General features: G+C 36.5%; 1 protein-coding gene across 2 annotated transcripts; it reads left to right on the forward strand.

The window, feature by feature from the left end:
* Positions 1-5,480: 5,480 nt before the first annotated feature.
* LOC145322760 (uncharacterized) lies at positions 5,481-25,388 on the forward strand. Of its 2 annotated transcripts, none has more exons than XM_080165015.1 (30): positions 5,481-5,729; positions 5,928-6,070; positions 6,442-6,539; positions 7,252-7,381; positions 7,674-8,067; positions 8,371-8,451; positions 8,881-9,258; positions 9,523-9,885; positions 10,426-10,578; positions 10,989-11,117; positions 11,712-12,068; positions 12,523-12,645; positions 12,900-12,950; positions 13,174-13,293; positions 13,475-13,638; positions 14,062-14,128; positions 14,442-14,651; positions 15,273-15,363; positions 15,519-15,715; positions 16,054-16,156; positions 16,453-17,033; positions 17,243-17,413; positions 17,718-17,933; positions 18,292-18,415; positions 18,722-19,290; positions 19,558-19,723; positions 20,098-20,199; positions 20,435-21,584; positions 22,556-22,777; positions 25,164-25,388. In XM_080165015.1, the coding sequence occupies exons 1-28, from the start codon at positions 5,529-5,531 to the stop codon at positions 21,325-21,327; spliced, it is 6,375 nt and encodes a 2,124-aa protein (XP_080021141.1). In that variant the 5' UTR covers positions 5,481-5,528; the 3' UTR covers positions 21,328-21,584; positions 22,556-22,777; positions 25,164-25,388. The 2 variants fall into 2 exon arrangements, with proteins under 2 accessions (XP_080021141.1, XP_080021142.1); XM_080165016.1 differs by having other exon boundaries at positions 20,435-21,579.
* Positions 25,389-27,419: the final 2,031 nt, after the last annotated feature.

The raw sequence follows: 27,419 nt of genomic DNA on the forward strand, positions 1-27,419 counted from the left end.
AAAAGGTAAATTTAGAGGCTAAGCTACTGAGAGTAGATAAAGAGCTCTTTGCTGATGATACATCTGTGATCTGAGAAAAGAAAGAGCTGTGAGGAGGACTACTGATCATACTGGTCATATACTACTTCAGTTATTAAATTGGAGAAATGTGTGATTTCTGCTTTTGCTAATTTCTCTTAAAAAAATAGAAATGATTATTATTTTGCCATAAATATAATAAACAATTAGAGACAGCTTCTTTACACTTTAAAGCAGTAAGTTGCAGGAGGTAGAGGATATTGGATATCACACTAGTCCCCAAAGTTTTCTTATTCAGTGGCTGAACAACTTTGGGGACTGTTATTGAATTTTGATTAGAATGCATGAAGTTGAATGGTCAAACGTTTCAATCACTAATTGTAATCTACAGAAGGGTGGGTTTGTGTGTCATCATTAGGGAGGAACCTTAATCTCTTAGCCATTGTCGTATCCTTTAGATCCCTATGTGTAGTAATGGGGGAAGGAAGAACAGACCTAATACCAAGCACGCTTTGCTCCTTTGCCCACGCCCTTTCTGATAACAAAGATTCACCCCTATCACCATAAACCCAAGGAAATTGACCACCAAGCCTTAACTTTTGTTACCTGTTAAATGTCATGTATAGCTGTCGGCAGATTAACAAGCCTCTGCCTCCTACCAACCCTAGTAGAAGTAAAGTAATAAAAACCACAGAGTTGTTTTATGACTCTAAAGGCCATAAGAAGAGAATACTTGGTGGTATCTAGCTAGAACAAGAAGATGACTTAAAACAATAACAAAAATAAGACAGAAGCAGCATGGATAAAGATTAAGAAGCAACGATCAGGTCAAGGTTATCCCAAAAGTGCCAGGCCCGGATAACACTGTTGGAAATGCAAAAACTGAGCTGGGCATAAAATCTATCAGGTAAATCAGGTAAAAAATGTCTTGGCCACCTGATGAGATTGAAGACAAAAGAATAGTAAAGATATAAATTTTTGGATGGATGAAAGGATTGGAGGAAGTGGCTAAGGTGCCAGGTAAGAGAAAGAATGTTCTTTACTGCTAAAAGAAGCTAATCTTAACTAGATCAAGGTTAGAGATGAAGAATAAGATGGTTGTGATAAGGGGCCATCACACCCTATGTATGTTGAAGTGGTAAAGGTTGGTGTTTTTGGGCTGTTGGTCAAACAACTCTGCACAATGTAGATAACTGTGGATGGGGGGGGGGGGGGGAGTGGGAGAACTATTGGTTGTTAAATAGAAAAGATTCTTAACAAAATAACAATATATTATTATTTACATAAAAGAACTAAAAGAAAAAAAGAAGAAAAGATTCACTTTAAGAAACATTGCTTTAAGAAACTTCTTTGCTTGTTACTGTTTGTTTTAATGTAATAAGGAAAAACACAGAACTGTACTTGGTAGGCTGAATAACAATTTATTTGGACCTTTTATCAAAATACATTCAAGGCAAAATACTCATATAACGTGGTTTTTTACATTCAAGGAACAACCCTTATACTGGGCCTTTATTATATGGGTTATCAACATTTGAAATGGTCTTAAGAAAAAGTATATTGTTCAACTTATAAAAAGTGACTCAGTCGTACGTCCCATTTCTGGGTCATACATGAAAAAAATAAGTTTTATTGTACTGCTTTATCTACATTATACAGTTTTATCATCACATAACAAAAGTGTTTCACTGACTGCCTGTATATTATTTTCAAATGGTTCTCCTTGCCTCTGTGAGTGTTCGTTTCATATAACAAAAACCAATTTTTATACATAAATTACATATTTTTATACAAAAATGTTATGACTTATATAAGAAAATATACAAAAGAATATACATATTTTTACAATTTATTATTGTTTTGTTTAAGTTTTGTACAATTTAAGTTGATTGACTTGCTTTGCATGGTTGTGTTTCTTTGTTTGAAGCTGAAGATTTGGTGTTGGCTGAAACATAAGAAGGGTATAGAAAAGTAACAGGATGATTAAGTGTATGAAATGACATACAGTCTTTTTAGATAATGTTGTTATATTGTGTAAAGGGCTAATATCTGTATGTAGTGAGTCTCTATATAAGGTGGGACATAACAGTCTCCTGTAGTGAGTCTCTATATAAGGTGGGACATAACAATATTTCAGTACAGCAACTCTTAATAATAGATGTTTGGTTTCATGCAGTTAAAATAGTATAGTATAAAAGATATGTGTTTTTTTTTTGATTTAACAGGTCTATTATATATCTAGACAGAAAATAATCTTAAAGATAGATGTAATCAAGTCTTCCATACAAAAAGCTGTAGTGGAGCTGCATCAGAGATTCCAAGCCAAACAAAATCTTGCTTTTCTGGTGCAAATATATAGGAGATTGGGAAGGGAATAAGTCACATAACTAAGTTTGGCCCTTTCACTTATTGTGTATGATTATTAGCACTGACAAACATGGCCATACAACACAAAAATTGCTAAATGAGAGTGAAAGCGGAGATTGACCAAGCTGAAACTTTATTAGAGATTGAGTTGTAGTGTGACTCACCATTTACATTTATATGTGCATATGATGTTGTTTTGTGTTTTTCTTTATCCTATTTGTTATGCAGAAGGGTTTCTTGTAATAAGATCTCAGTGTAACTGAATGTGCAGATAAGGATTATCAGCCACTGACCCATCCCTGAAGCCTAATCCTTGTCTGCCGCATGACCAACCAGCATTTTCATTAGGTAACTGTTTTCTACCTTGAATGTTTCTCTTTTCTTGTAATTTAACCTTGAGACATCTAAACGTCTAAATATTCTATGGCGGGTCCTGTGTGCCGCGCTATACACTGGAGAAGATTTAAAGAATTATTTTCTCTGACATAAAACTTGCTCTTTTTTTCTTTAATTTCGTGTACTTCTTAAAATGTAGTTTATGTTAGAAACATTAATATTTTATTTATAAATTGTAAAATTTTAAGTTTGTCGTAGTATCAAAGATAAAAATGTTAATTTAGGGCTATAATTTGAGGTTTTTGTGGGGAAAATTTATCAAGTAAGTTTTGCCCCCTGCGCCTTTTCCACACTCACACACACACACACACACACTACAAAATCAAATCATGGCTGAAGTATAGAACCAAAGAACGGATAAAATATCGCCAAAATTCATCGTCTTTAACGGCCGCCGAAACCGCGGCTGCAACACGCCGTGATACATGACGTTATTCTGTACAAAGTGAACTACAATTTTGAGTGATACATTTACTAGAAGCTGAGTTATTAATGAGTGAAAAACACGTTTTAAGTTATTTGTTTACCCCCTAAAGTTATGTATATACTCTACAGCTGTATAAATCAGCTGTAAGGGGAGCATTTTTATAATTTTATTATTGTTTTTATTATGTTTTTGCTTCAAAATAGGCTTTTTAAACAAAAACCACTTTAAATTTACAAAATTAAAGAAATACTTGAGTAAAATTGTATTAAACATGCTTTTTAATCTAAATTCATGTGCATTCTTTTTCTGTATAATTTTTAGCCGCTTTTGGGAAGATGATAAATTTTTGGGGGACAAAGCTCAAAAATAGTATGTTGATTAAGAAAATAATCCTTTTTTGAACAATGAGTAGTAAAGCTTCTATTTTAATCACTCGTCGGTTCGTCCGTTCTATTTGATCGAGAAATGTTATATATTTATAACTCGGCTGCTATCGTAGATAAACTGCACAATTTTTCTGTTAACTTATCTAAAATTTTGTAGTTTTTAAGTATTAACATCAATGGCATTCACACCTGCTTTTAGAGGCAGCTTTTAATATTCATTTCTATTTAGATAGATCTTTGGTCCGGCCAAATTATAAGTTGTCAAGGGGTATTCTGTCGGATTTTTGTATCCCTGGACAACTTAGAAATGTTTAGCTTAATTATTATTTTATTTTTTTGCACATTTTAGCAGGGTTGGTCTATTGCTATTATTATAATTTCTGTATTTTGAAATTCTGAGAGACTAAACTCTGATCGATGTTTAATTGTCATCTACGTACTCTCTATGTTACTTTCTATATATTTTCTTTTGAGACAAGAGATCGGCGAAATATTATGGGCTCCGCTACTTACTCATCATGGATGTTGTTATTCTTGTTATTATATATTAATTTAAACAGCTTTTTGAAAAACCTTCTGAAAAGGGGGAGGTCATTTTCTAGTAAATTCCGTAAAGGTGTGTGTGTTATAAGGCCTAAAAATAGTAGTAGAACGATAAGGTGCTCTATATATTTGTATTCCCTATTGAATAGAACAATAGGGAGCACCTTATCGTTCTACTACTATTTTTAGGCCTTATAACACACACACCTTTACGGAATTTGCTAGAAAATGACCTCCCCCTTTTAAAACGGGAAAGTCCATGTACTGCATGGTGTTTTGCAAGTTGGTACTCCGATTTCTACTTAATTCTTTAAAATTACAACCTTAGAAACTAGGGTTGGCAATCCGCCCAATTTTTGGGGTCGGAATCGGATTCTTACAAAAATCCGCCCCTAAAAAAGCGGATTGATCCGCTTTTTTTCTGCCACATTTTAAATGAAAATCTTTTTAAGTGCTACAAAAGTCATGAAAATTAACAATTCGAATCCTCAATGTCAATTGCAGATGGCGGATTCGAATTCTGGATCCAAAACGGATTAGGATTGTCAACCCTATATAAAAATACAAATTTTCATCATTTATGTTAAAATATGTCGAAATATCTATTTATTGCAACAAGACTAGAAATAATATTTTTCAGTTTTAAAAGTTTCTTCAAGTAAACATTAAATGTTTATTTCTAAAAGTTAGAATGAAGTATTTTTTAATATACAATATATTCTACTTATATTGCTAATCGCAGGTCAAGTCACTAGCAACGACTAAATTCTCAAAAGATGTACCTTAAATGTTAAAGTTGTATCCCTTAAATTTTGCTGTATGCTTTTGTTGGTCATTTTTTTATTGCAAAATATCCTGCTGTAAAAATTTTGGCGAATTTTGGGAAGCTTCACACATGTTCCGGTCTGGTTTCAGGCCATATTATTTTAGAAATAGGTCTTGGTTGGTTTTAGGCTAATTTTCTGGCCTTTCTCTTGAACATAAAGCCCTTAGATGCTAGAGACTCAACCGTCAGTTTGAATTATATTTTTTGTATGGCCGATGGGCTCTGGTCTGTGATTAAGCACCAATGAAGGATTCTAGTATAACCTCAAATAGATATAAAAAAAATTAATTTTATGAAATATTTTAAATCTTACATTGACTGTGTGTGATCCTCAACACCATTGTGTTAAAAGAGTCGTGACAGTGCTATTTCAGAAGCGTGATTAAAATGTTAAGTTAAATAGGGGAATGCCTTGTTGTAGTTGCAGCTTTAATATCGTCTATTTAGATTTAAACCTTGTAGTTTAATATGACGTTAACTTGAAGTTTTTTTAGTAAAACCAACGACATCTTTTTTCAGAACTAAACTGTAGCTATGTATATTTACAAAAATCTCCTAGTGTATAATGAATAGGTTGAAATATGGGGGGCGGGTGCCCCCCGTACCCCTCCCCCCGGCCCCACCAGATTATGGGGACGGGGCTGGCCTTGAGCCGCCTGACACTGGCGCCAGTAGCTCGTCGTGGTGGTGGCAGCGGCTGGAAGGCTTGAGCGCCCATGCAGACAACCTTCTTCTCACCTCAGAATTTGATACCTCAGCTGCACAGGTAGGAAGAGATATTTTATAAACATATTTAACATTTGATGGTAGAAAGTAATGATTCATATTTTTTGCTGCTATTGTGCTTGTAATTATGTTCTAAATATTTATGTTATACCCTTGCAAACTAGTAGCTACTGTGAAAATACGAGACGGAACCCGCTACTTCGTTTTCTTTTCATTATTCTAATTTTTCTGTTATTAGTCCCAGACATGTGTGCAGTGTCGGGCAGAGGGGGAGAGTGAAGATTCTGTGTGTCCGCACAACCCTCCCTCAGCCGCTCAACCCTCTCTTCCAACAGCTATCAATAAATTATACTCGGCTGCTACCAAACAAGAGGGCAAAATGTAAGTGTTTTAATATCATAATTTTCTGTCATAAAATTAAAAAGGGATCTTAAGGGATAAGACAATTGGCGACAAAGATGTTAACAAAATAAGAAGAAAATCATTGGATGATAAGATTAGACACATAAAGTTGAACCAATCAATAACAAAGTTTAAAGTCAACAAATGGGTTTAAGTTTATTTTAAAAACTTCAAATTGAACTCAATGTTTTTTAAACATAAATAAAATGTAATGTTTTGAATTTAAATAGAACTAAAGAAATTAATTTATATAGGTTTATTAATTTGGTTCCCTTGTCAAAATGTGGAAAAGTGCAATTTGACGCATTTTGCTACCTTATGAACACTAAAAATGATTGTTTTTTTTTTAGATCTAACCTAAAGTTGAGCTCTAATCTTGTTGACAAATATGTTGACTCAAGTGTGGGTGTTGGACCTGCCAGGCTTGTGGTTAGTCTTCAGTCACAAGGTAGGCAACCATTACATACCCGCGACAGTGGCTCAACACGTAGCGCATCCGCAGGTCGTAGGGGAGGGGTTCGAATCTCGGCCCGACACCGCGTCGTAGCTAAAGACGTTTAAAAATGGTTCCTACTGATGTTATGGCAGGTGCGCAACATAAATAGTACGAGTATGGAGAATGCCTTGGCCAAAAAACAGGTGCAACTCATTACCATGCACAGTTTGGACTTCTTAGACAAAGGTCGTGCAATCAGAGGGTTGGTTGTCTGTTGGTTGTTACTTAACCTAATATCTTTGGGTGTTAGAGTATCGCATCTAAGTACAGCGGATGATGCTTTGAGTTCTCTAGATAATCACTTAAAAATCGAAGGAGAATCCTGCCCTTACGGGGTAAGGTAGGGCAGGCCATAATGCTAGAAGCGTATCTATTCTTTCAAATATTTTGACTGTTTTGCTTCTGTACTTTATGGATGTGATTGATATGTTCAAATTTTTAATGTATTATCTTCAGCCAAAGATTCTTGCTTTGCTTGTTATTAATTCACTCCAATTAGAAGAATGTATCTTATTTACTAACATGAGATCGATATTTTCTACATGAAAAATTTACCATATACTAGAATATAAAACTTGCCTGAAAGCCTACTATTGTATGTATAGACTAGGTAGCAGGATTAACCGTGTTCACGGTATCATCTCATTCCTATACAATGTTTCAGGTTACACCTTAGGTGCACTGGACTCCGGGTGTATGTACACGGAGGTGGCCATGTTCACGTACGAGGACAAGTACCTGCTTGACTCTATAGATACTGAGACATTACCAGTGATTTGGATAGATCTTCTACAAGGAACATAATATAGTATTTATCGTAAAATAGCACAAAACAATCAGCTTTAGCTTTTAGAGTTGAGTGGGACTGCTATAGGTTGGGCTTCGAGTCCGTCATATACCTTGTCGTCAAACTAATGATTTTGTAGTATGGTAGAATTTATTGGATAACCGTTTTAAAACATTTAACTACACATCAGTTACTCTCATACGCAGTACGTGTAATCTAAGACTTATTGCTTTTTCTGTATTACACTTTCATATTGTTTTGGATCTCAACAAAATATTTAATACTATTAAATGCTCTACAGAACTAAACCCGGACTTATTCCATGACGGAAATGTGATATGCGAAATCCGGGACTACCGGGGAAACGGCGGTGAAAACGGCGGCGGCGGCCGGCATAGACACGTCCTGCTCCGCCCCTCCACACTCAGCATTATCTGTGATAGCCTACGGTTGGGCGAAGAGGCGTTGATGCGCGCACAAGAGAGCATCGCCTCGGGCGGACCGCGCCTGCAAGACTTTACGGATAGTAGTAGCAGGGCGGGCGGCGGCGGGGGTGGCGCGTCAGATTCCAGTTTGGCGGGGCCAGGGCCAAGTGGTAGTGGGGCAGGGGGTGCGGAAACGTCGCCTGGGGGGAAAGATTCTCTACAACTACTTAAATTGTCTTCGGAGGAGAGAAGTAACATTGAAAGCCAGGTAATGTCAGGCACAGACTTGAAAAATTAAATTCGGATCATTATTTTCTTATTTTAGGATTTTTTCTTTATGAATTTATATTCTATTATTACCCTTATATTAAAGTAACAGGATATCTGTCTGTACTAAAGGATCTCACTTACCGCTGACCCAATATGGTTCTCCTTAACAGTAAACTTCTTATATGAAGAAGGTTTGGAGAAGGTGACCCTCCCAAGAGAAATAGTCTCTTTATCAGAATCCATAATTATGTAGGTAACTAACTATTCTTCAAAACAATTTTATTTTTGTTTTTTATTTTAGCTATTGCTGGCTATGGAGCCGACTCTCTGCCTGGACCCGAACCCTGTAGTGGGAGTCATTGCTCATAAGACCAATCATTCTAGGAATGTTTTATACTATTTTGAAAAGAACTTACAAAGGTTCATTTTGTAATTGCTTTTATGTAGGGGTAGTTGCACAAAGTTCATTTAAACTTGAATTTAGTTGGTAAACTGTATATTATTTCAGTTTGAATTATATCTATATGACATATATTTGAAACAATTTCAATTTTCTACCTGATAGTTTGAAAAATATCAAGACTTTAAAATCATATTTTTTTTTATACATGCAACATAAATGATTGTCCTGTTTTCCCAAAACCATTTTGGTGGTTGACTGCTATTTATTGTAATACAAAATTATATATGTTAGATGGTCTTCTTGTAACTTGTGCTTGCAATCAAACTTGTTAAATGCACTTCATGCAATTATCCCTTTTCTTATTTTAGGTGTTTTAAAGTAATATTTATGTAAAACATACAAAACTGCAGGTTGAAATTTAGCACGCCACGGTTACGGCGGCATGTACATAAGCACTACTCTCACGCCGGCCAAAACCGGAAACGGAAACTGGAAAGCCTGCCCGCTCCGCCGGAAATCAAAATTTACGATTTCATTCAGAACCTTAACAGTACCCGGTATTCGGCGGCGGCAGCCAACAGTTCTGGTGGGAGTAGTAGCCAACAGCCATCGGCGGCTAAGCGGCGGATCACCCCTGTGGAGAGCTTAAAGGAAGAGCAGGAGCGTAGCGCCTCTTTGCTTCGCAATGCTGAGGATGTGCTGCAAGGTAACTGTCCACCTCCTTCCCATGTGACTGGTAGTCTACATCTGGCCTCTCCACACATTCGCCTAGCACCCCCTTCCCAGGTAGGACTAGAGATAAATACACGTTACTAAAATATAAAAGAAACACTATTTGATATCTAACCTTGAAGAGTACGTAGTTTTATGTACCTATTATGTATTTCGCAATCGTATTTATGTAAAGAGCTATACATAGCTTTTTTTTAGAGCATTTGTAGTCACGCTTCTTATAGACAATTGTCCTTATTACATAAAATGACATATCTAGATATGTCTTGGACTTTTATACTTATTTCTTACATGTTAAAATATTTTTTGATATTCTAGGTTGACGTTGAAAGGTTCGCCCGAACTTTGCCTCGTCGAGCCGAAGGTAACGCCGATATGAGCGCGCAAGTCCTTGAAGAATACATCCTTGAAACTGCGGAGCGGAGTCAGGTGCCCGCGGGTGCCAGCGGTCAGGCCGCGCCCGCAAGAGTCTACCACACGCGGCTTACCATCCTCCAAAGACAGGCCACCGAAGAGTACATTGGAGAACTGTATGTTGAACGTGATTTTAAGGATGAGGAACGGAAAGGATCAACGTGCAGATTTCCGCTGGGAACTAAAACTGATGCTCTGAAATATATAAATCAATTTACAGAAATATTTACAGAGGAGGGAAGGAAGTCTGTGGAAATCACTCATAAGGTATAGTTGCCAGATAGATATAATAATGGCTGTGCACTCTCGAGGAACCTTTTCTTTAATAATAGCTCAACCTATGTAATGCTGTCCTGAAATGAAGAATTCAATTAGTACAGTTGGTAGCAAGATCTTCTAAATGCATCACTTGCATCTAGAGAAGTGAGGACAGTAAGTACCATAAAATAATCCCAATTTAAAAAAAGAACCTTAAACCATCCCGCGACCTATGTGAAGCTTCTCTAGAATGGGGGAAGAAAAAGAACCTACTATTTTTTCTTGGAAAGACAGTCAGATAGCTAGCAACCCTAAAATAGAAAGTTGGCATAATTAATAGCTGCCTTTAACCTATTTATCTTCCTCACAAGTAGTTGGATGATTGAATGTCTATTTGTTGTCAATATCCTAATTGGTCTATTTAAATCGTTCTATCAACGACCACGTATTAGATGCATAGTATTGAAAGTATTAGAAAAGAACACACAAAGTTTTGTTTCAATCATTTGAAAACTTAACTTGATCTAAAATAATAATTTTTGTTTGAAGGTTCCTGGACAACAGCCAAGAGTGACGTACACACCTGGTCTCAAGGCTGTAATGGCCCAGCAGGCAGCTGCAGCCGCCGCTGCTCAAAATGCGGCTGCTGCAGCCGCTCAAACGGCAGCCGCGACTGCTGCGGCTCAGTCGAATGCTAGCAAGGTAAGATTAATCTATAGTTTTCACATAAAATTTTAATTTTTTCGTATATTTACATTTTTGTTTCATCTATAGGTCTTGTTTTTAGAGAGAGAGAGAGGGGACAATGGGCTATTTATTTATTTCACTAGTCCCTAAGTTTTATAATATAGTTTTCTTATTCGTTGGCTTTACAACTTCGGGGACTGAAGTGGATTTTGATAGGTTGTTTTATTAAGTTGAGTGTTCAAACGTTTCAACCTCTAATTTTAATCTACAGAAGTGGTAATTTTGTGTATTATTATTGGGGATGTATATCAATTTATCGGCCATTGAATTATCCCTTAAGATCCCTGTCTTGTTATTTATTTAGTTTTGAATTATTTCTTCCAAAAGCTTTGTTGCAATTTGCCGTAATTGTTCTTGTTATCCAGGTTATCCATGGCTCCGGAGAGCAGAGTATATCACTTGTGCAACAACTAAATACTCCAAACGGTGGAGGTGGGGTGACCAAGGTTGTTTCAGAACCCCAAAGAATCACCCAGACAACCCTAACCACTCAGGTACAGTTGCCATTATTTTTTGGGTTAGGTTATATGCCTTTGCGAACAATCTTAAATAGGTGAAAACCCGTATTTAGGTACCTTTATTTAGAGACCTTAGTCTCTGTGTCTACGCGCATAATATTATTTGTAATTAAAATAAATTATATTTTCTTTGATTGCATATCAATAGAAACATCATAAAGATAGATATAAAATAAAACAAACATATATTAAATCATTATTAGTAGTGTTTGTAGGCGGGGTTAATATAAACAGAGATCAGGATTAACATCTAGTATAAATTAGCCATATGCAGGGATCTAAAGTAATAAGACAATTGTCGATAGATTGATCTACAACCCTAATGAAGAAAAATACCCCTTCTATGGCGTAAAATTAGTGGTTGAAAGGTTTGAACAGTAACACTCAACTTAATAAACTGACCAATCTAAATTCACTAAAGTCCCTAAAGTTGGTAAGCCAACGAATAAGAAAAAGTTATTATAAAACTTAGGGGACTAATGTGATAAACAGCCCATTGTACAATCTCTCTCTGAGACAGATGACATTTAATCCTTTAAAACTTTGACCTAAAAAAACATTTATTTTTAGGCCTCTTCACAGCCTCAGCTAATCCTCTCTAAAAGTTCGGATGGAAAATTTATAATCTCTCAAAGTATAATACAAAACTCGGACTTCCCTCAGCCGCAGCTAGTGTCGACCAATCCGCAGCTGAAAGGTCAGCAGCACATTCTCTTGTCGCCAAATCATCATCCCAACGCTGTGGTCACTCAGCCACAGCGGATTATTACAACACAATTCCAGGGTCAACCGCAACAGCTGCAAATCAACAGCTCAACGGCGCAGCTGATAAACAGCTCAACTGCACAGCTGATTAACAGCTCAACTGCGCAGCTGGTCAACACCTCAACTGGCCAGCTGTTGCCACAAACGCTGATTGTTTCTCAGGCAAAGAAAATACAATAAATATTTATTTATTTCCAACAAGAATATTGATTGTTGGATGTACAAAATAACTTACTCCGATAGATTTTTAAAAAAATATTTGGTCTCTCAGGAAAATAAAATATTCATATGGGTTTAATGACAATTCTTGTTAAAAATTGACTGATCTTTCTTATTTCATTTAAAATATTGCTGGCTTAAGTAAGAACACTATCGCATCAGGGATCTAAAGGGATAAGACAATTGCTAATATATTGATGTTCATCCCTTATAGTTATACACAAAATTATCCCTATTGAAGATTACAATTTGTGGTTGAAGCTTTATTACACTGAACTTATTATGCCAACGACTAAGAAATTGTTATTTTAAAACATTGGGGACTACTAATAAACAATAAACATCCATGCATTGCAAACACATGCTAGTTGTTTATTCATTTTCTTTATGCCATCAGGCTGGTGGACGAACCATTACCACAAACTCTGTCACCGGTCACCACATCCTGACAACACCCAGCGGTCAGATTGTTGTGTCCCAGTCCCCACAGGTGTTGATGGCACAGCAACAACCAACTCAGGTATAAAAAAAAAACAGAATAAAATCATTTTTTCGCAGGTCGCGTTACTTTTGTTTCCTAAAATATAATCGCCAGTTCAGTTTTATGATTTAACTTTTTCATTTAAAATATGAAAATGAGTGAGGGGGGATGGCAGGCTTTCCCCAACCCCACCAAGGGCCCATAGAAGCCTCTAGGGGCGTAGCCGCTAATATAATATATTGTTAAGATAGGTCAGCGTATGATAAAAAATATTAACAAAAGTTTTTGTCTAGGTTCTTGTTACCACTGGAGGACAGCCACAATTGAGTAGTGGAACAACTCAGGTAGGGTTTCTGTTTTGTCGTTGTTTGTAAAATAAAAAACAAGAAATAAGTGAGAGGGAGAAAAATGGATAAAATAATGAGTACCTATTGAAAACATTTTTCCTTTTTTTCTTTTTTCTTAGGAGAAAAAAATAAAGTTAAATATTTTGCAGCTGAGGGAAAAAAATAAATTTTGTGTACAATATACACCCCTGAAATGTGATTTCATGACAAATCTTATTAGGTTCTGGTGGCAACCGGGGGTCAACCGCAGCACACCTCCCAAGTGTTGGTGCAGACACAACAACAGCAACAACAACCTTCACCTCAACTTCTTGTGACAGCACAGCAACCATCTCCACAGGTACGGTTACTTTATGCCCCTTTATGGTTTATATATAAATTTTGTCATTCGCCAACAAAACATTATTTGCTTCATTAGCGAAATATTCTGAACGTGCTCTAATTACCTAGATAATAATGAGTAAAAAAATTTGTTTTTAACCTCAATTTACTTATATTTCTAACAAAACTTATGCTACTAGGTGCTGGTCCAACCGCAACAGTCGCCGCGCGGCCAACAGCTGCGCAGCCCCCAACAGCCACAGCACATTGTTCTCTCTCCCAACCACCAAATAACAGTACAACAACAACAGACTAGCAGCAAGTCTCCGGGCAAAATGACCGCCGCAGAATTTGCCCAGCAGCAGCAGGAAATTATTTTACTATAAATGCATGATTAAAGCAGCTGTTAATCTAACAAAACCTTGCACTTAAATTCAGTTAATTTAGCTAATAGTAGCGGATATGCCCCTAGAGGCGTCCAGGCACAAATAAGTGAAGGGAAAGAAGGTAGGGTTAAGTCGAAACTCAACCTTAAATTTTTATAAAGAAAAAATATGTTTTTAAATTTATGGAGTTGGCCGGGATCCTTTTTATCCTGGGACGGTGGTGGTTTTACCCTCTTGCAAAATAGTTATAAACCTGCTGTAGGCGTAAGGTACATACATACAGACAGACAGACAAATACCTTGTTACTTTTTGAAGAATTTTTTCTATCTTTAATGAAAACGAAAAAGATTCCTAGAAAAAAATCTGTCTTTTCAATGCATTTTTGATAAAAGAAAATTGTGCAGGAACTGATAGCGGCCAGCCCTGGACCACGGGATCAAGTTCAGTCACCAGCACATCATCATCAGGTATACAGGAATACAGATATAGAACAAATGACTACCTAAAAATTAATATTTACAAATTCTTTCTTTGCTGTATTTGGATATTAGAAAAAAGCCCCCCCCCCCCCCCCCTCCCAAAAGAATTTGATATTTCTCCCCTATAAAAACATGTACTTTTTAACACTCAAATTGAAATTGGAAGTTTGCCCTTAGGCTTCTAGGGGGCGAAGCCGCTAGTTATACCTAATATGATATAACACTCATTGTAATTAATTTTATGTTTTATTGCATTTATTTTTGATAACGAAAATACACATTTTATTTCTTATTATTACAGGTTCAATCTCCCTTGCATCACCATCATCAAGTCCAATCTCCCGCCCACCCGCAGCACCATCAAGTCCAGTCCCCGGCCCATCACCAGGTCCAGAGCCCGGCAGGCCACCATCCCCAACACCATCAGGTCCAGAGTCCGGCAGGCCATCAGACAATCATTTCATCGCAGAATTTGATTGCCAACTCGCCACAGCAGATAGTTCTCACACAGGTATAGCTACATTGTACAGAATAAAGGAGGACCGGCGGAGTGTTTTTATTTTATTTTGTAAAACTCCTTAAATCATACTGCCGGCCCTTGTTTAGGATTTTGCAGAAAGGAATACATCCCTGAAAGATTTAAGTTTAATATAAGATTATTTGTAGAGTTATCACAAAAGGAAGAAATAAATATTCGTCGTTGTTTGTTTCGTTCCGTTGTTGTGTTCTAATCACATTAAAGCATTGTCAAATATACCTACTTTATTATTGTTTATATAAGGGATATACAGGGGATTAATAGACAACAAATGATACTAGTTCCAAAAGTTTATAATCACGTTTACTTATTCTTCAGCTCAAAAACTTTCGGTAGGTATAGCTAATTTTGATGGGTCTTTTCCAAACTAGTAATTTTCAATCAATATTTTATCTAAATTTTGTTTATCATAATTGGGTATGTATATCAATTTATTGTCTATTGTCTTACCCCTTGTCAATGTCAATTGTCAAATGTCTTACCCCTTAAGAAGTTTTATGTACAAATACCCTAATTTTAAAATGCTACTCTTGTTTTAGTGTTAAAATTACAAATGAAAAAAAAATATTTTCTTACAATATTTTTAATTCCTAGGGTCAGTTGGGTGGTAGTAACCTTGTAAGTGTATCAGCGGCCAACAGGATGGCTCCTCCAAGTGCCAGCCCTCAACACATCATACTTTCAGGTACCTACACATTATATTTGATTGAAATAAAACTTTGGTAGACCTCTAATTCCACGATCTTTTGATATTAATTGTGCGTGGAAGAATTACCCCTTGATCTCAAAATTATAAATCGCCTTAAAAAATTATTTTTGAATAATTCATATTTTGTTCAGCTCAATCTCCCAACTCCGGCAGCGATATGTCGGGCAGTAAGAAGCCGACACAACAACAAATAAACGCGGCAAAAGTGGCCCGGCAGCTAGTGCAGACAAACAGCCAGGGCCAAATTGTCCAGCAGCAGATTCGTCCGCGGCTGGTGACGACCACGGCCCAGCCGCGGCAGCAGCTAATTAAGCCACAACATTCACAGGCAGATTTAATCAAATACAATAAATTCTTAGTAACCAATTTTCCATTATGTTAATTCGAATTTCTCAAAAGTATCAAAACCATTTTTAGACATGAGAAAAAAGGTCTAACCTTGCGGGAGCTTCTTACCCGAAAATCCCACAAAGGTTATAAGACAACCAATAGATGTTTGATATATTTTGGTTTTCAAAACTTTGATTTCATATAGATATCACAAATGTGCCAGAAAATGAGTTGTGTTTGTTTACAGGCCTAGGCCCTTCTCCCCATTCTTACCGCTATCAATGTCAGGCGTCTGACTTAGCAGCAGTAGGTTACATATTTGATTATCTCCGCCAGGTTACCCTTGTTCAACAACATCCCCAACCCCAGTCAATTCTGCAACAACAGTTGGGCGGTGGGTCACCACAACATTTTACCAGTATGACTGCCACTTCGCCAGGTATATTGAAATAATTTGACCCCCGCGTGGGTTTGCTTTGCTTACCCTGCTTAACCAAACTATGACTTAATAAATCCGCACTCCCCTTATTCTAGAGAAACATGAATGATTCGTTCCAATATTTCATTGTAAATCAATTAATAAAATGAACAAAATTAATTATGAATCCCAATTTTAAAAGTCTTGAATTCATAAATGAACTACAAATATTACCCATTTATTTAATTCATTATCTGTATACCTAATGCATTTCTCTTTCGATTAATATTTATTTCCTCAATCCCATTTGTCTGCAGGACGTGCTGTTCTCTCTGTCTCCCCCGCCTCCTCAACTACCAGCACCTCCTCGAACCCACAAGGCTCACTTGCAGATACCGCCGTTCTAGGCGGATCCGGCCAGCAGCCGCAGTCGCAGCAGCAACCGGTTAACGGGACAGAAAACCAGCAGGAGGCTATTTCGGCCATCGTGCAGATGTTTAAGTCGGCCGAGGCGGAGTTTGAGCAGAAAACCCTTTTAAAAGACAAGCATCCACCTCACAGCGGCGGAGGGGGTCAGGCGTTGCAGCTTCATCAAATTCCCTCGCCGCTGACGCCACAAAGTAGTAGTGATATACAACCTCATCAGACTGAAAGCGTAGCAATAGTTTGCAGCAGTAGTAATAGCTCACACCACAGCAGCATCGTAGCTTCCGTCGGCGGTAACAACAATAATCTAGACGTAGCCGCCGGCAGCCAGCTGCTGCCCACTGTACCTGTCCCACCCTCTAGTCTTCTTAACCGCCAAATGCCGGCGGCGGTTGGCGGCAGAGTCACCCTTAACCTGAAACCTAATTTATCTGGACTTCAAGAATCAACACAACAACAACAGTTAGTTAAGGTAATTGAATTTTATATATTTTAGGGTTTTATTGATGCATTGTGTTATTATATCAATACAGATATCATCAATTGGATAGATTCTCAGACTTAGTGCAGTGTAGAAATCCCTATTTGGAATACTTTAAGTATTCTTCTAAGGCACTCTTATTATTTTCTCACTTGTGACATACTAGAGGTAGGCATTAATTTTAACGCCTTTTAATTAAGGTGACACTCTCGCAGTTGGCGGCTCAATTAGCTAGGCCTGTGACTGTGTCGTCAACGGCCAGCGGTCTGACATCCAGCAATAATCTGCCACCCAGCTACAGCCAAGCCATTGCCAACCAGTTCAACTCTGCCCTACAGACAAACAGCTTCAAGGGCCCTGTGTCCGTTCAGGTAAAAAATAAAATGTGCTTGTTTTAAGAAAGGCTTAAAAACTGATTTCTATGTTGCCTGGAACACAGAAACAAAATTTCACACCTGATAATAATATGCAATTATAAACAAGATAACCAGCCATTTAATAAAAAAACTATAGTCAAGTCCTCATTTTATGCCTGTTAACGTGTCAAGGTATTCCTAGTACAGTAAACTGATAAATAATGACATGTCTAACACCCCTTTATCTAACTTGGGACATACCCAAACCTACCAATTAACGGACCTATTAAACTTCATATTAATACTGTACTTATTGCAGACAAGTCCTGCTGTGTCAACAACCCTGAGTCTGCACGAGCTCTTGTCAGAGGAACGGTCCTCCAACTCCTCCGTCGTGTCGTCAGCCAACATCTCTGTGAGTAGTGGCAACAGCGGGCTGTTGGAGAGACTGATGGCGGGCAATAGTTCCAGTTCTAATGGCAGTACTACTCAGCTCACCTCTGGAACTGCTAATCTTAATCCTCTGGCTGGACAGGTAAGAAACCATTTTCAGATATTCTTAGATAGAGAGGGAACAATAGAGTGTAAATGTTCTCATTTGTCTTATCCCCGAGTTCCTGGATTGGATATTCTAAGATATACGTTGGCTAGTTGGATAGGTTTATTTGAAATAAATAAATGTATAGGCCTCTAAGCTTTAGATGAAAAAGGGTGGCTACAAAAAAAAACTTATAAAACAGAAATTGAATTTATCAAAAAAACAAAGGATAATTAACCTTAAACCCACGAGTTACCAATGCATAAAAATACCTTACACTACTTTTTTTATGAAATATATCTGGTTTGATATCTTCCCAATATATGCTTGCTCATGCTCTTTGCTTTAATCGTAGGTACCTACTGTTGTTGCCGCACAACAGCAGCAACAACAAGTTGTTGTGGGCGGTGGAAACTTGAACGGTGGCCAAGCCACATCCTCAGATGATATCACTCTCGCGGGTCTACTTTCAAATCCAGGTTTTATATATTTTCAGCTATTTAACAATTTTCATGTATTTCTTATATTTTTATGATAGGAATCAAATTTTGAGTAGACTTTTTTCTTCAAATTTCCAATTTTAAAAGCTTTACCTACCTATCTTAAATTTTGTTATTGTATTCCATGTGATGTTCAATATCTGATACAATAATCTTGTTATTCTTATTATATTTTGTACTTAAAAAAATATTTACTACCTACCTACATTACATTTGTGACAATATTTACTTATGATTTAGTATTTTTCCTTTAATTACTATTTCTTACAATTGTTTCTTATGTAGGAAAATCTGTGGTAATACCCGCAAGTTCGAGTCCTACCAAAATGTCTCCATTATTACAACAGTTGCAGCTGCCAGTCCAACCGCTCCAGCCGCGTCAATATCCCCTCACCCCCTCTCCAAAACAGCCACCAACCCCATCCTCCCCCCGAACAAGCATGACCTCCCCTGGCCGGGGTAACGCGCGTTCCCCGCGCCCCGGAGTTGCCAACAGCCCTAGACAAGTTGTCCAAAGTGGGGGCGCCTCGACCCTGCAGCAACAATTAATGCAACCACCCTCCATCAAATACCCCCAGTCTATTGTGACTGTGTCCCAGGGTGGTGGGGCCTCCCCACGCTACTCTGTCCCCATCGTCACCACAACTCAGTCAATTTTATCTGCTCAACTGTCGCAGCCGCCGCGAAGCTCTTCCATATCTCTGACCCGCACGCCAAACAACCCCATTGTTGTGTCCTCCCCTGATATTGTGCAGGTGTCCCAGGCACAGGGTGGCTACATCCAGGTGTCACAGGGTGGGCAGATCCTGCAGGTAGCTCCACAGTCACTTATCCAACAACATAACCAGTCACAGGCATGTGTAACTATAGATAATGTAATTACCTAATACCTTTCCTTGCAAAAAGTCAAATTTTTGTAAATGAAAGTTTTTTTTCAAAGTTTATCTAAAGCAATACAAACCAGTAGAATAACTTCATTGTCTAGATTGCACATTTTATTTCATTTGTGTAAAGTAGTACCTTTGGTACCTAATGATATTGGAGTCGGAAGATTAATTTAGTCGCCATTGTCCATTTGCTAAAGTACCTGAACACGTATCTATAGTTATCAATGTCACCAGGATGGAGGTAATCAACTGCAGCTGTCCAACGTGCAGGGTCAGCCACTGCAGCTGCAAGGTTTGTCAGCCGGTGGTCAGAATATTCAGCTGCAGGGTGGCAGCATTGTTCAGCAGCAACAGTCAGGCGGACAGTCTAATCTTGTCTCCATGAACATTGTACCTTCAGGTAACTTCGTTGTATATCTTTATTATTAAATAATACAAAATAAAGACGTTTGTATAAAAATACTTCCATATGTCTCAAAAAACTTATTTTGAAAATAAAGAAAGATTTAAATCTTTGCCACGATAAATGAAAATTAAACTGATCACTTAAATCATTAAATACCAAAGGTAAACATACAATTGCCCACTCAGAAGGACTATTTTTAAAAAAGACCTAATATAAAATTCGTCCAGTAATAAACATTGGTTTTGAATATTCTTAAACAAAAAAGTTATCAAAAATAATATTTTTGCAGGTCCTAGGAATAAAGTCAGATAATTTTGTGAAGATTTTTAAAATTTATATGGCATAACATATTTAATCTTGTTATATAGGTGGCAACAATCAGCTAAACGGACAGAGCGGTCAAATCCTTACCCTTGGACAGGTTCAGCTGATAAATAATCAGTCCATTCCAGTTCAGCTCTCCATTCCAGGCAGGATGAAAGGAATCATTTAGTGAATAGGGATGACTTACGAAAATCTCTTTATATTTTTCAATAGAGTATATATAAGAAATGATATTTCATCACATAAATACTTTTTAACAGTTAAATACAATTACAGCTCCTAGAAGCTTATTTCAAATAGTGTTTACAGATAAAATTTCACTACATAGCTATCTTCATTTATTGTTAGCATTAAATTAATTCCTTTCATTTATTGGTCAAGGACACAACCAACCTTACACCATCTCTGTGAGCCTACCTGAGGGTGGCGACCAACAAACCTTGTCCAACGGCACGCTGTCAGAAATAAAATCAGTTGTGAGCCAGGGTAACTCTACGTTTAGCAGAATACTGAACGGGCCAAGTGTTAGCGGTGGAGGGGTTGTCCTGCAGAGCTCAACGGGAAATATATTCCACCTTCCCAGTTCTAGTGTCACAATGACGCAGGATTCTTCCGGCCAACATCAAGCAATAACAGCTGCTAGCATCAAGCAAGGGTTAAAGCAGCAGCAGCAACAAGTGCTTGTACGTCCCGCTGGCGGCGTAAGCTCGGCGCCTGGTGGCAGTCAAACTAACTCTGTGCTTGTCCAAATGCCGGCTGGAAGTGTTGGCAATCAAACGCCGATTAGGATAGTAAGATCGTTGCCCGTTCACCACACAACACAACATCAACAGTTAAACAGCGCCAATACGTTGATACACGGAGGTTTAACGGGACAGGTTAAAACAGTGGCGGGCCCGATTCCGTCGCCACAAGGCGGCCCAGCTACTCCACAAACGCCGGGTGTCCCATCTCCGGCGGCCTCAGTTACATCGCCTGGCGGCGGTATGATGACGCCGGAATCGCCGTTGTATGTCCAATTACAGGCGGCGGCTAACCATGGCGGTGTTGTGGCCACCGGTGGCGGCGGCGGGGACCAACCGCAACAACATTTTGTGCAGTTAAATCAAAAGCAAGTGAATCTAGTTAATCAGGGTGGAGGAGTCGCTGTTGGGGGAGCACCTACTCTTGCCCTGGGGGGCGCACCCAACCCCGCTCAACTTATCAACAATCAATCCTTGATGAACCAAACCCACCTCAAAATTAGACCGCAAAGAAAGCAAAGCCTAAAATAGTTTTCAATGTTAAATAAAAAATCAAATAGATAAGCCTAAAAATTGATTATAGCTAAAAATACTAAACCTGATATTAATGGGTTATAAAACAAACAGATAGAGAAAATTAAGAATAATTGTTAAATAAAAAAGATTTTATCCCTTTTTGTGCCAGTGTTTAAGGCCTTTGTCTTGATATTTAGTAAAATAATTAAAGTTAAATGTTGACACCATATCAAATATATTTTTGGTAGCAGGATGTAAAAAAACTAGGTAGGGTGAGGCGGGGCATTACCGGTAATTTTTTCGGTTTTTTGAAAAAAAAATGGGGTAAATATTAATATTTTTAAATGGGACCAAGACCATCAGAAAGCTTACGGAAAGGACTATCAGGTCCTAATAGGACGTTATCCTAGGACTTTTAGAAGTTTGTCATAACTGGACTCAAAGAAATTACCGATAAATGCCCCATGGTGGGGCATTGTGGGTAACGTCTTTTCAACCTAAAAAAAATCGATGAAAAACGGCCAAACGGCCAGTCAAACATAAATAATCATAATTAGTATAGGTTATAGGGATTATACACAAAAATTTTCATAAAGATCGGACTATTACTTCTATGTCAAAAATCATTTTTTTTAAAAGACGAGAAATTTCGAATTTTTTTTTCACAAAAATTTTCTTTCAAAATAAAATTTAAATTTTTTTATATAAAAAAATCTGTTCTATTCACTTTTTGGCCTAATTCTTAAAAAGCCCATATTGAATTTTAGATTTTACCAAAGAAAACCTGAAAATTGATCTTAAAAATCGAATTTGAATTTTTTTTTCGACGTTACCGAAAAATACCCCGCGCGAACTTTGGTCATTTTTGAAAAAAATATTAACTCTACATTTAAGCTCTCAACGGATTTGGAAAGAGCGGACAATTCTTAGTTCAAAAGGTTTTTACGGATCAGTTCTAGGTCTTACCAATTTTTGTGTAGGTCGATCTTTATACACATAGGTGAAAAAATTTTTGAAAAAAAAATTTTTTCGGCCGACTTTGAGACCCCAAAAGTACCCTTAAAATTTATCTCACAAAAATTTCATATTATACTTTTTTGTAGGCAATTTAATAAGGAACAAATTTGCTTTTATGTTTTTTTCTGTCAGTCGATTAAAACATGGAGAAAAATGTTATTTTCTGAAGGTGGGTAAAAAATTACCGGTAATGCCCCTTACCGGTTAATGCCCCGCTTGACCCTAGACGTTTTCAATACATAAAACTTATAGTTTCCAAATTCATAGAAAATTGTTCCCGCCCACTCTCCCCAATTTAACTGGGGTTTTCTACATATGATATATTTAAAGTTTTTTATTATTTATATGTAATTAATTGCTTATTATTAATTATGAATCCCTCCCCCTTTTTTAAAGATAATTATTTTTGCATGGAGATTGTGTCAAATTGGATGTTTCACTACTACAAGCAAAGTTTCAACTTGTTTTCATTATTTGAGGAGTAGGGCATTTTAAGCTAATGTGCAATTTTTCAATGGTGTATATTCTGCACAAGATTCATTTTTTTCCCCGGCTGCAAAATATTTCAATTCCCCCGCCCTAGTGTTTTTCTCCGAGGAGGGGGGCAAAATTCGAAAAAATTTCAGTTTTTAATTTATTTCTCCCACACAATATATTTTTTATTCCCCCTTACCCACTAGCCAGGGACCCACGCAGAATATTCACCCCTGCAATTTTTTATATTGTTTTCTCAAAGCAGAATTTTTCCCCTTTTTAGTTAGTTTGAGGAATGGTGGGGGGGAGGGGTGATAAAAGGAAGGTTTATTGGGTTTTATTCAACATTGTTTTAGCACATTTAGTTCAAAATACCCACCTTCCCAAAATATAATATAACTTTACCTCATATGTTCAATTTAAGCGATTAGTATTTTAGAAAACAAATAAAGGGAGACATTTTTTAAGTGTACTTTCCGTAAGGGTGTGTGTCTTAAATCCACGTTATACCCCGTTAAAGCAACTGCCAAGCCACACACTCCCTTTGTACCAGAATAAAGCTCCAAGAAGAAAAGAATTAATTAAAAACGGGATTCATTGTAAATGTTTTCTAAATACTTTTCCCATAATTATTTCTGGTGGATGGAAATTAATAATATTATAATGTTTTTTTAAATGATAAGTCAGGGGTGTATTTTCTGCATGGGATCCCTTGCTAAAGGGGGGTGGGAGAATAAACAATATGTTGGAGGGGGGAAAAAATAAAGAGTAGGTATTGACGACATTTTTTCTTTTGAACTAGATAAATTTGTTGAGAAGGTAAAAATGAATGAAATTAAGAGTACTGAGAAAAAAATTTTCCTCCTCCTTGGGGGAAGAAACTAAGGAGGGGGGGAAGGGGTAATAAGATATTTTGCAGCCGAGGAAAAAAGGAATTTTGTGCAGAATATACACCCCTGTGATAAGTTTGATTTTAGTATTAACAAGATAATAACAATACCTACTTAAGTACCTTGCTTTTTTTCAGAATATTCAGTAAAAACCTTTATTTTGTCAGTGGTATACCCATAATGTCCCTCCCCACCCCTGCAGGTTTTTGCATAGGGATTCAGTGGGAGTGGTGGTATGGTTGTATCGTTTAAAACCGTGAATGTTATTAATCAGAAACCTAAACTGCATAACATAGTAAATTAAAAGTTGGTCTGAAGATATTTCCTTAATATTTTGCTAGAAACATTTCTTTAAAAAAAATAGTATATGTTCAATATTCATCTTTTTAAATATTACCATAAATGAAAATACTTTTTTTAAAGTTTTTAAACCAAGGCAAAACATGAATCTCACATTTCTAATAATACTTATATAAAAATCTATACTTATTATTACATCACCTGTTAATGTTAGATATATGATTTTTAGCCAATTTAAAGCCTTTTTGATGTTTTGTTTTTTGTTACCTTCCTGTTAGAAAATAAAATTAACCATATTCAACTCATATTTTGAATTTTAAATAAGACTGAATGATCATGAATTTGTTACATATTTTAAATGTCATAAAATAAGCTTCACTATTAAGGGAAGGGGGATCCACTTAAAATTTCCATAAAACCAAGTTTTTTTGATAACTTTTTAAATTAATTGTTTTCTTTGCCGCCTATTTAACCTATTTAAAGGGGCACTCATTTAGGTAGTCCCATTTTTTTTAGCTTTTTCTGATGTATCTGGATGTACTGAAACTTAGTTTTACGGTTTCTCTTAAGTAACTCCCCCCCCCCCCCCTTTTGTTCATCAAATACTGCATGATTAAAGACAGAACTAAAAAGTAATTTGAAAAGAAACTGGGGTGTATATTCTGCATGGCGCCCCCTGCTAAGAGGAGGGGGGGGGGGGGGGGAATAAGTGCACTGAAGATATCAGCTAATACTAATATCCTCAAAAAAAAATTTAAATCTGACCAAAAACACCAATGATATGGGGAAATATTTGAAAAGTGAACTAAAAGCTACTTGTCCTCTCATCTACAGAGACAAAAAATTCCTTTTATTGATGGTAAAAAAAAAATTTTAACTAGGGATGGGGCGGGGGGTGAAATTCTTTGCAGGAGGGATAAAAATTATCTTGTGTAGAATATACACCTCTGAAGAGAAAGAAAACTTCTCTTGTATATCAATGGCTAGAAATTGAAAGCATAAACTAAGGGGTGGCTTCTCGAAATAAGTGATCACCCCTTTTTGCTCACTTATTACGAGATCGCAATATAACCCCCGTTATCCCTATAATATATCCACCTATTACATAAAGTGATTTAGTACAAATTTTTAATTAATTTTATTTCAAACAAGTTTAAACTTTGCTTGTAGAAATTTACTAAAAGAAATAATAATTATCTCATTCTTTTTACATTCAGTGGAATTAAATTAATATTATTATTAAATCTTTATTATATTTAGTTAATTATGTTTTACTTAATGAAATGTTATTATAATGTTGATTGTATTTAAAAGAAAAAATCTGATGGTAAAATAAAAATTTACTTGTAATATTGTGAATATGAATTTATGTTAAATAAAGAATATTTACAATTAGTTATGTCTTTTCTACTCTGACCGCCAGAATATTTCCTTCTATTTTTAAAAGCGAAGCTTTTCTATAATTAGGGTCGGTCCGTACATTCGTCCGTCCGAAATTAATAGCTTTTATTCGTTAATTTAGGCATGTTAGAATTGTCCTATCGATTTCAAACTTTGCATGATGATTCCTGTTGTAGTTAGGTACGATTTAGAAAGCGTAGCAACTCTATAATCAACCAGAATGTCCGTATGTCCATTTTAAACATGTTGATTTTTCTACTTTTTTAACAACAAATTTTTATGTGATCTAATTATCCGTTTGATCTGATTTTGGTATATTGATTCCTGGGACAACAAAGATCAATATTATAAGCGAAGCAACTCTATAATCAAGCCCTAAAACGTAAGTATGTCCATAAACATTATCCTGTATCAAGCAGTTTTTCAACAAATTTACTTACAATTTTGCTTCGACTCTTATACTTTTATACTCTGATGATTCAGTTTAGACACTAAACAAGTGTTAATGTCCGTTTGTCCTACCGTTTCAGTGCTTCGCTTTTATGGATGTTGCCATCCTTGTTTTTTTGTGGCTATCGAACAATGTTTCCTCATTCTCTAAAAGTTGACCTGATCGTTGTAGTCCACGGGGGCTCAAAACCCCCTTAAAAATGGATCTATACACCTAACCCTAATTTTCTCAGAATCCACTTAAACACAGTGTTTCGGATCCGCATTGATTTTTTGCGGATCCGGATCGTCCAAATTTGGTCAGTGCGGATCCGGTTCCGGATCCTTGACAATAAAAATAAAATCACCAAATTTTTCAAAAATATTTATTCTTTAATTCGAAGTAAAAAATACTTATAATTTTCAAGTCTGAACCTAAACCTTAAAGATTGGCTCTCATCAAGAGAATGTCTGAAATTTTATATAAATTTAGGTAGATTTTTCCATTTCTTCCGCATTTTTTTGAGTCCAAAGATCCGGATCCGCATTTTTTTGCGGATCCGGATCCGAAACTCTGCTTAAACAACACAGCAGATTTTTTGGCTTAAGAGAGCAGAGTTAAAATTCAGCAAGATTAAGAAGCAATACGTCTGGCTTCACCCACCCCATAGCCCTCCGGGGGTTCTAAACACCCTAAAAATTTACCTAGCCTTAATTTTCTCAGTAACAACTTGCACGTTTTGTATAATATGTACACCTTTTACATTATTGTGCGTTAAATGCATGCATTTACATAGTTCCGGAGATCCCCTGTTATTATGGACGTACATAAGGGCTTTCCATAGTTATAGAGTAGCAACGCTACTAAAAATAGCCTAATCAAATAAGAACCCAACAATTTAAAGTCGATTAAAGCTTAGTTTACTGTGGTCAAAAATAACATAAAAAATTTAATGATTGCTCTCAATTTTCAGGGGTAGGAATTGAGATTCTCAAAAAATTTATTTTTGCACAACTCAAGCTTGTACAGAGGATTGTTTAAAGCACTTGCCATTGACAGAAAGGACTACAATATAGATTGAATCTACAATCCTAACTTCCCCCAGAAAATTGATGTCCTTTATGTAAATATTTATAGTTTTGCATAAAATGAATTTGATACAATTCTAAGTATTTTTCCATCCAAGTCTTTACAGGTGTCCTATTATATTTGCGTAAAAAAAACTTTAGTAGCAAAGCTACTTTTAAAGCAATTCATGTTTGACAGACCTTAATTACAGACCGTCTTTATTATTTATAACTTGATGGCAATTATTATCCTTTTTGTTCTTCAAATGCTGTGCTGATATGAAGGCATACAACTGGAATTATTTTAAGTAGTAAGGATTTTGTCTAAAGTATAAGATCTTAGTAACTACTGAACCGATAAGGTTCGCGTTTTTATGAAAGTTTCACATAGATCCTGTGATGGATTTAGGCTATCGTATTTTCATATTTAAGTTGTGGGATGGTTTTATTCTATTTTTCTAGCCCCTGCTAAGATTTCTAAGATAGATACCTAGATGATAGGGGCTTAGCTGCTAGTATTTTATAAAA

This window comes from Acartia tonsa, chromosome 6, assembly GCF_053477335.1.
Source record: "Acartia tonsa isolate MP-2025a chromosome 6, ASM5347733v1, whole genome shotgun sequence".
NCBI lineage: Eukaryota > Metazoa > Arthropoda > Copepoda > Calanoida > Acartiidae > Acartia > Acartia tonsa.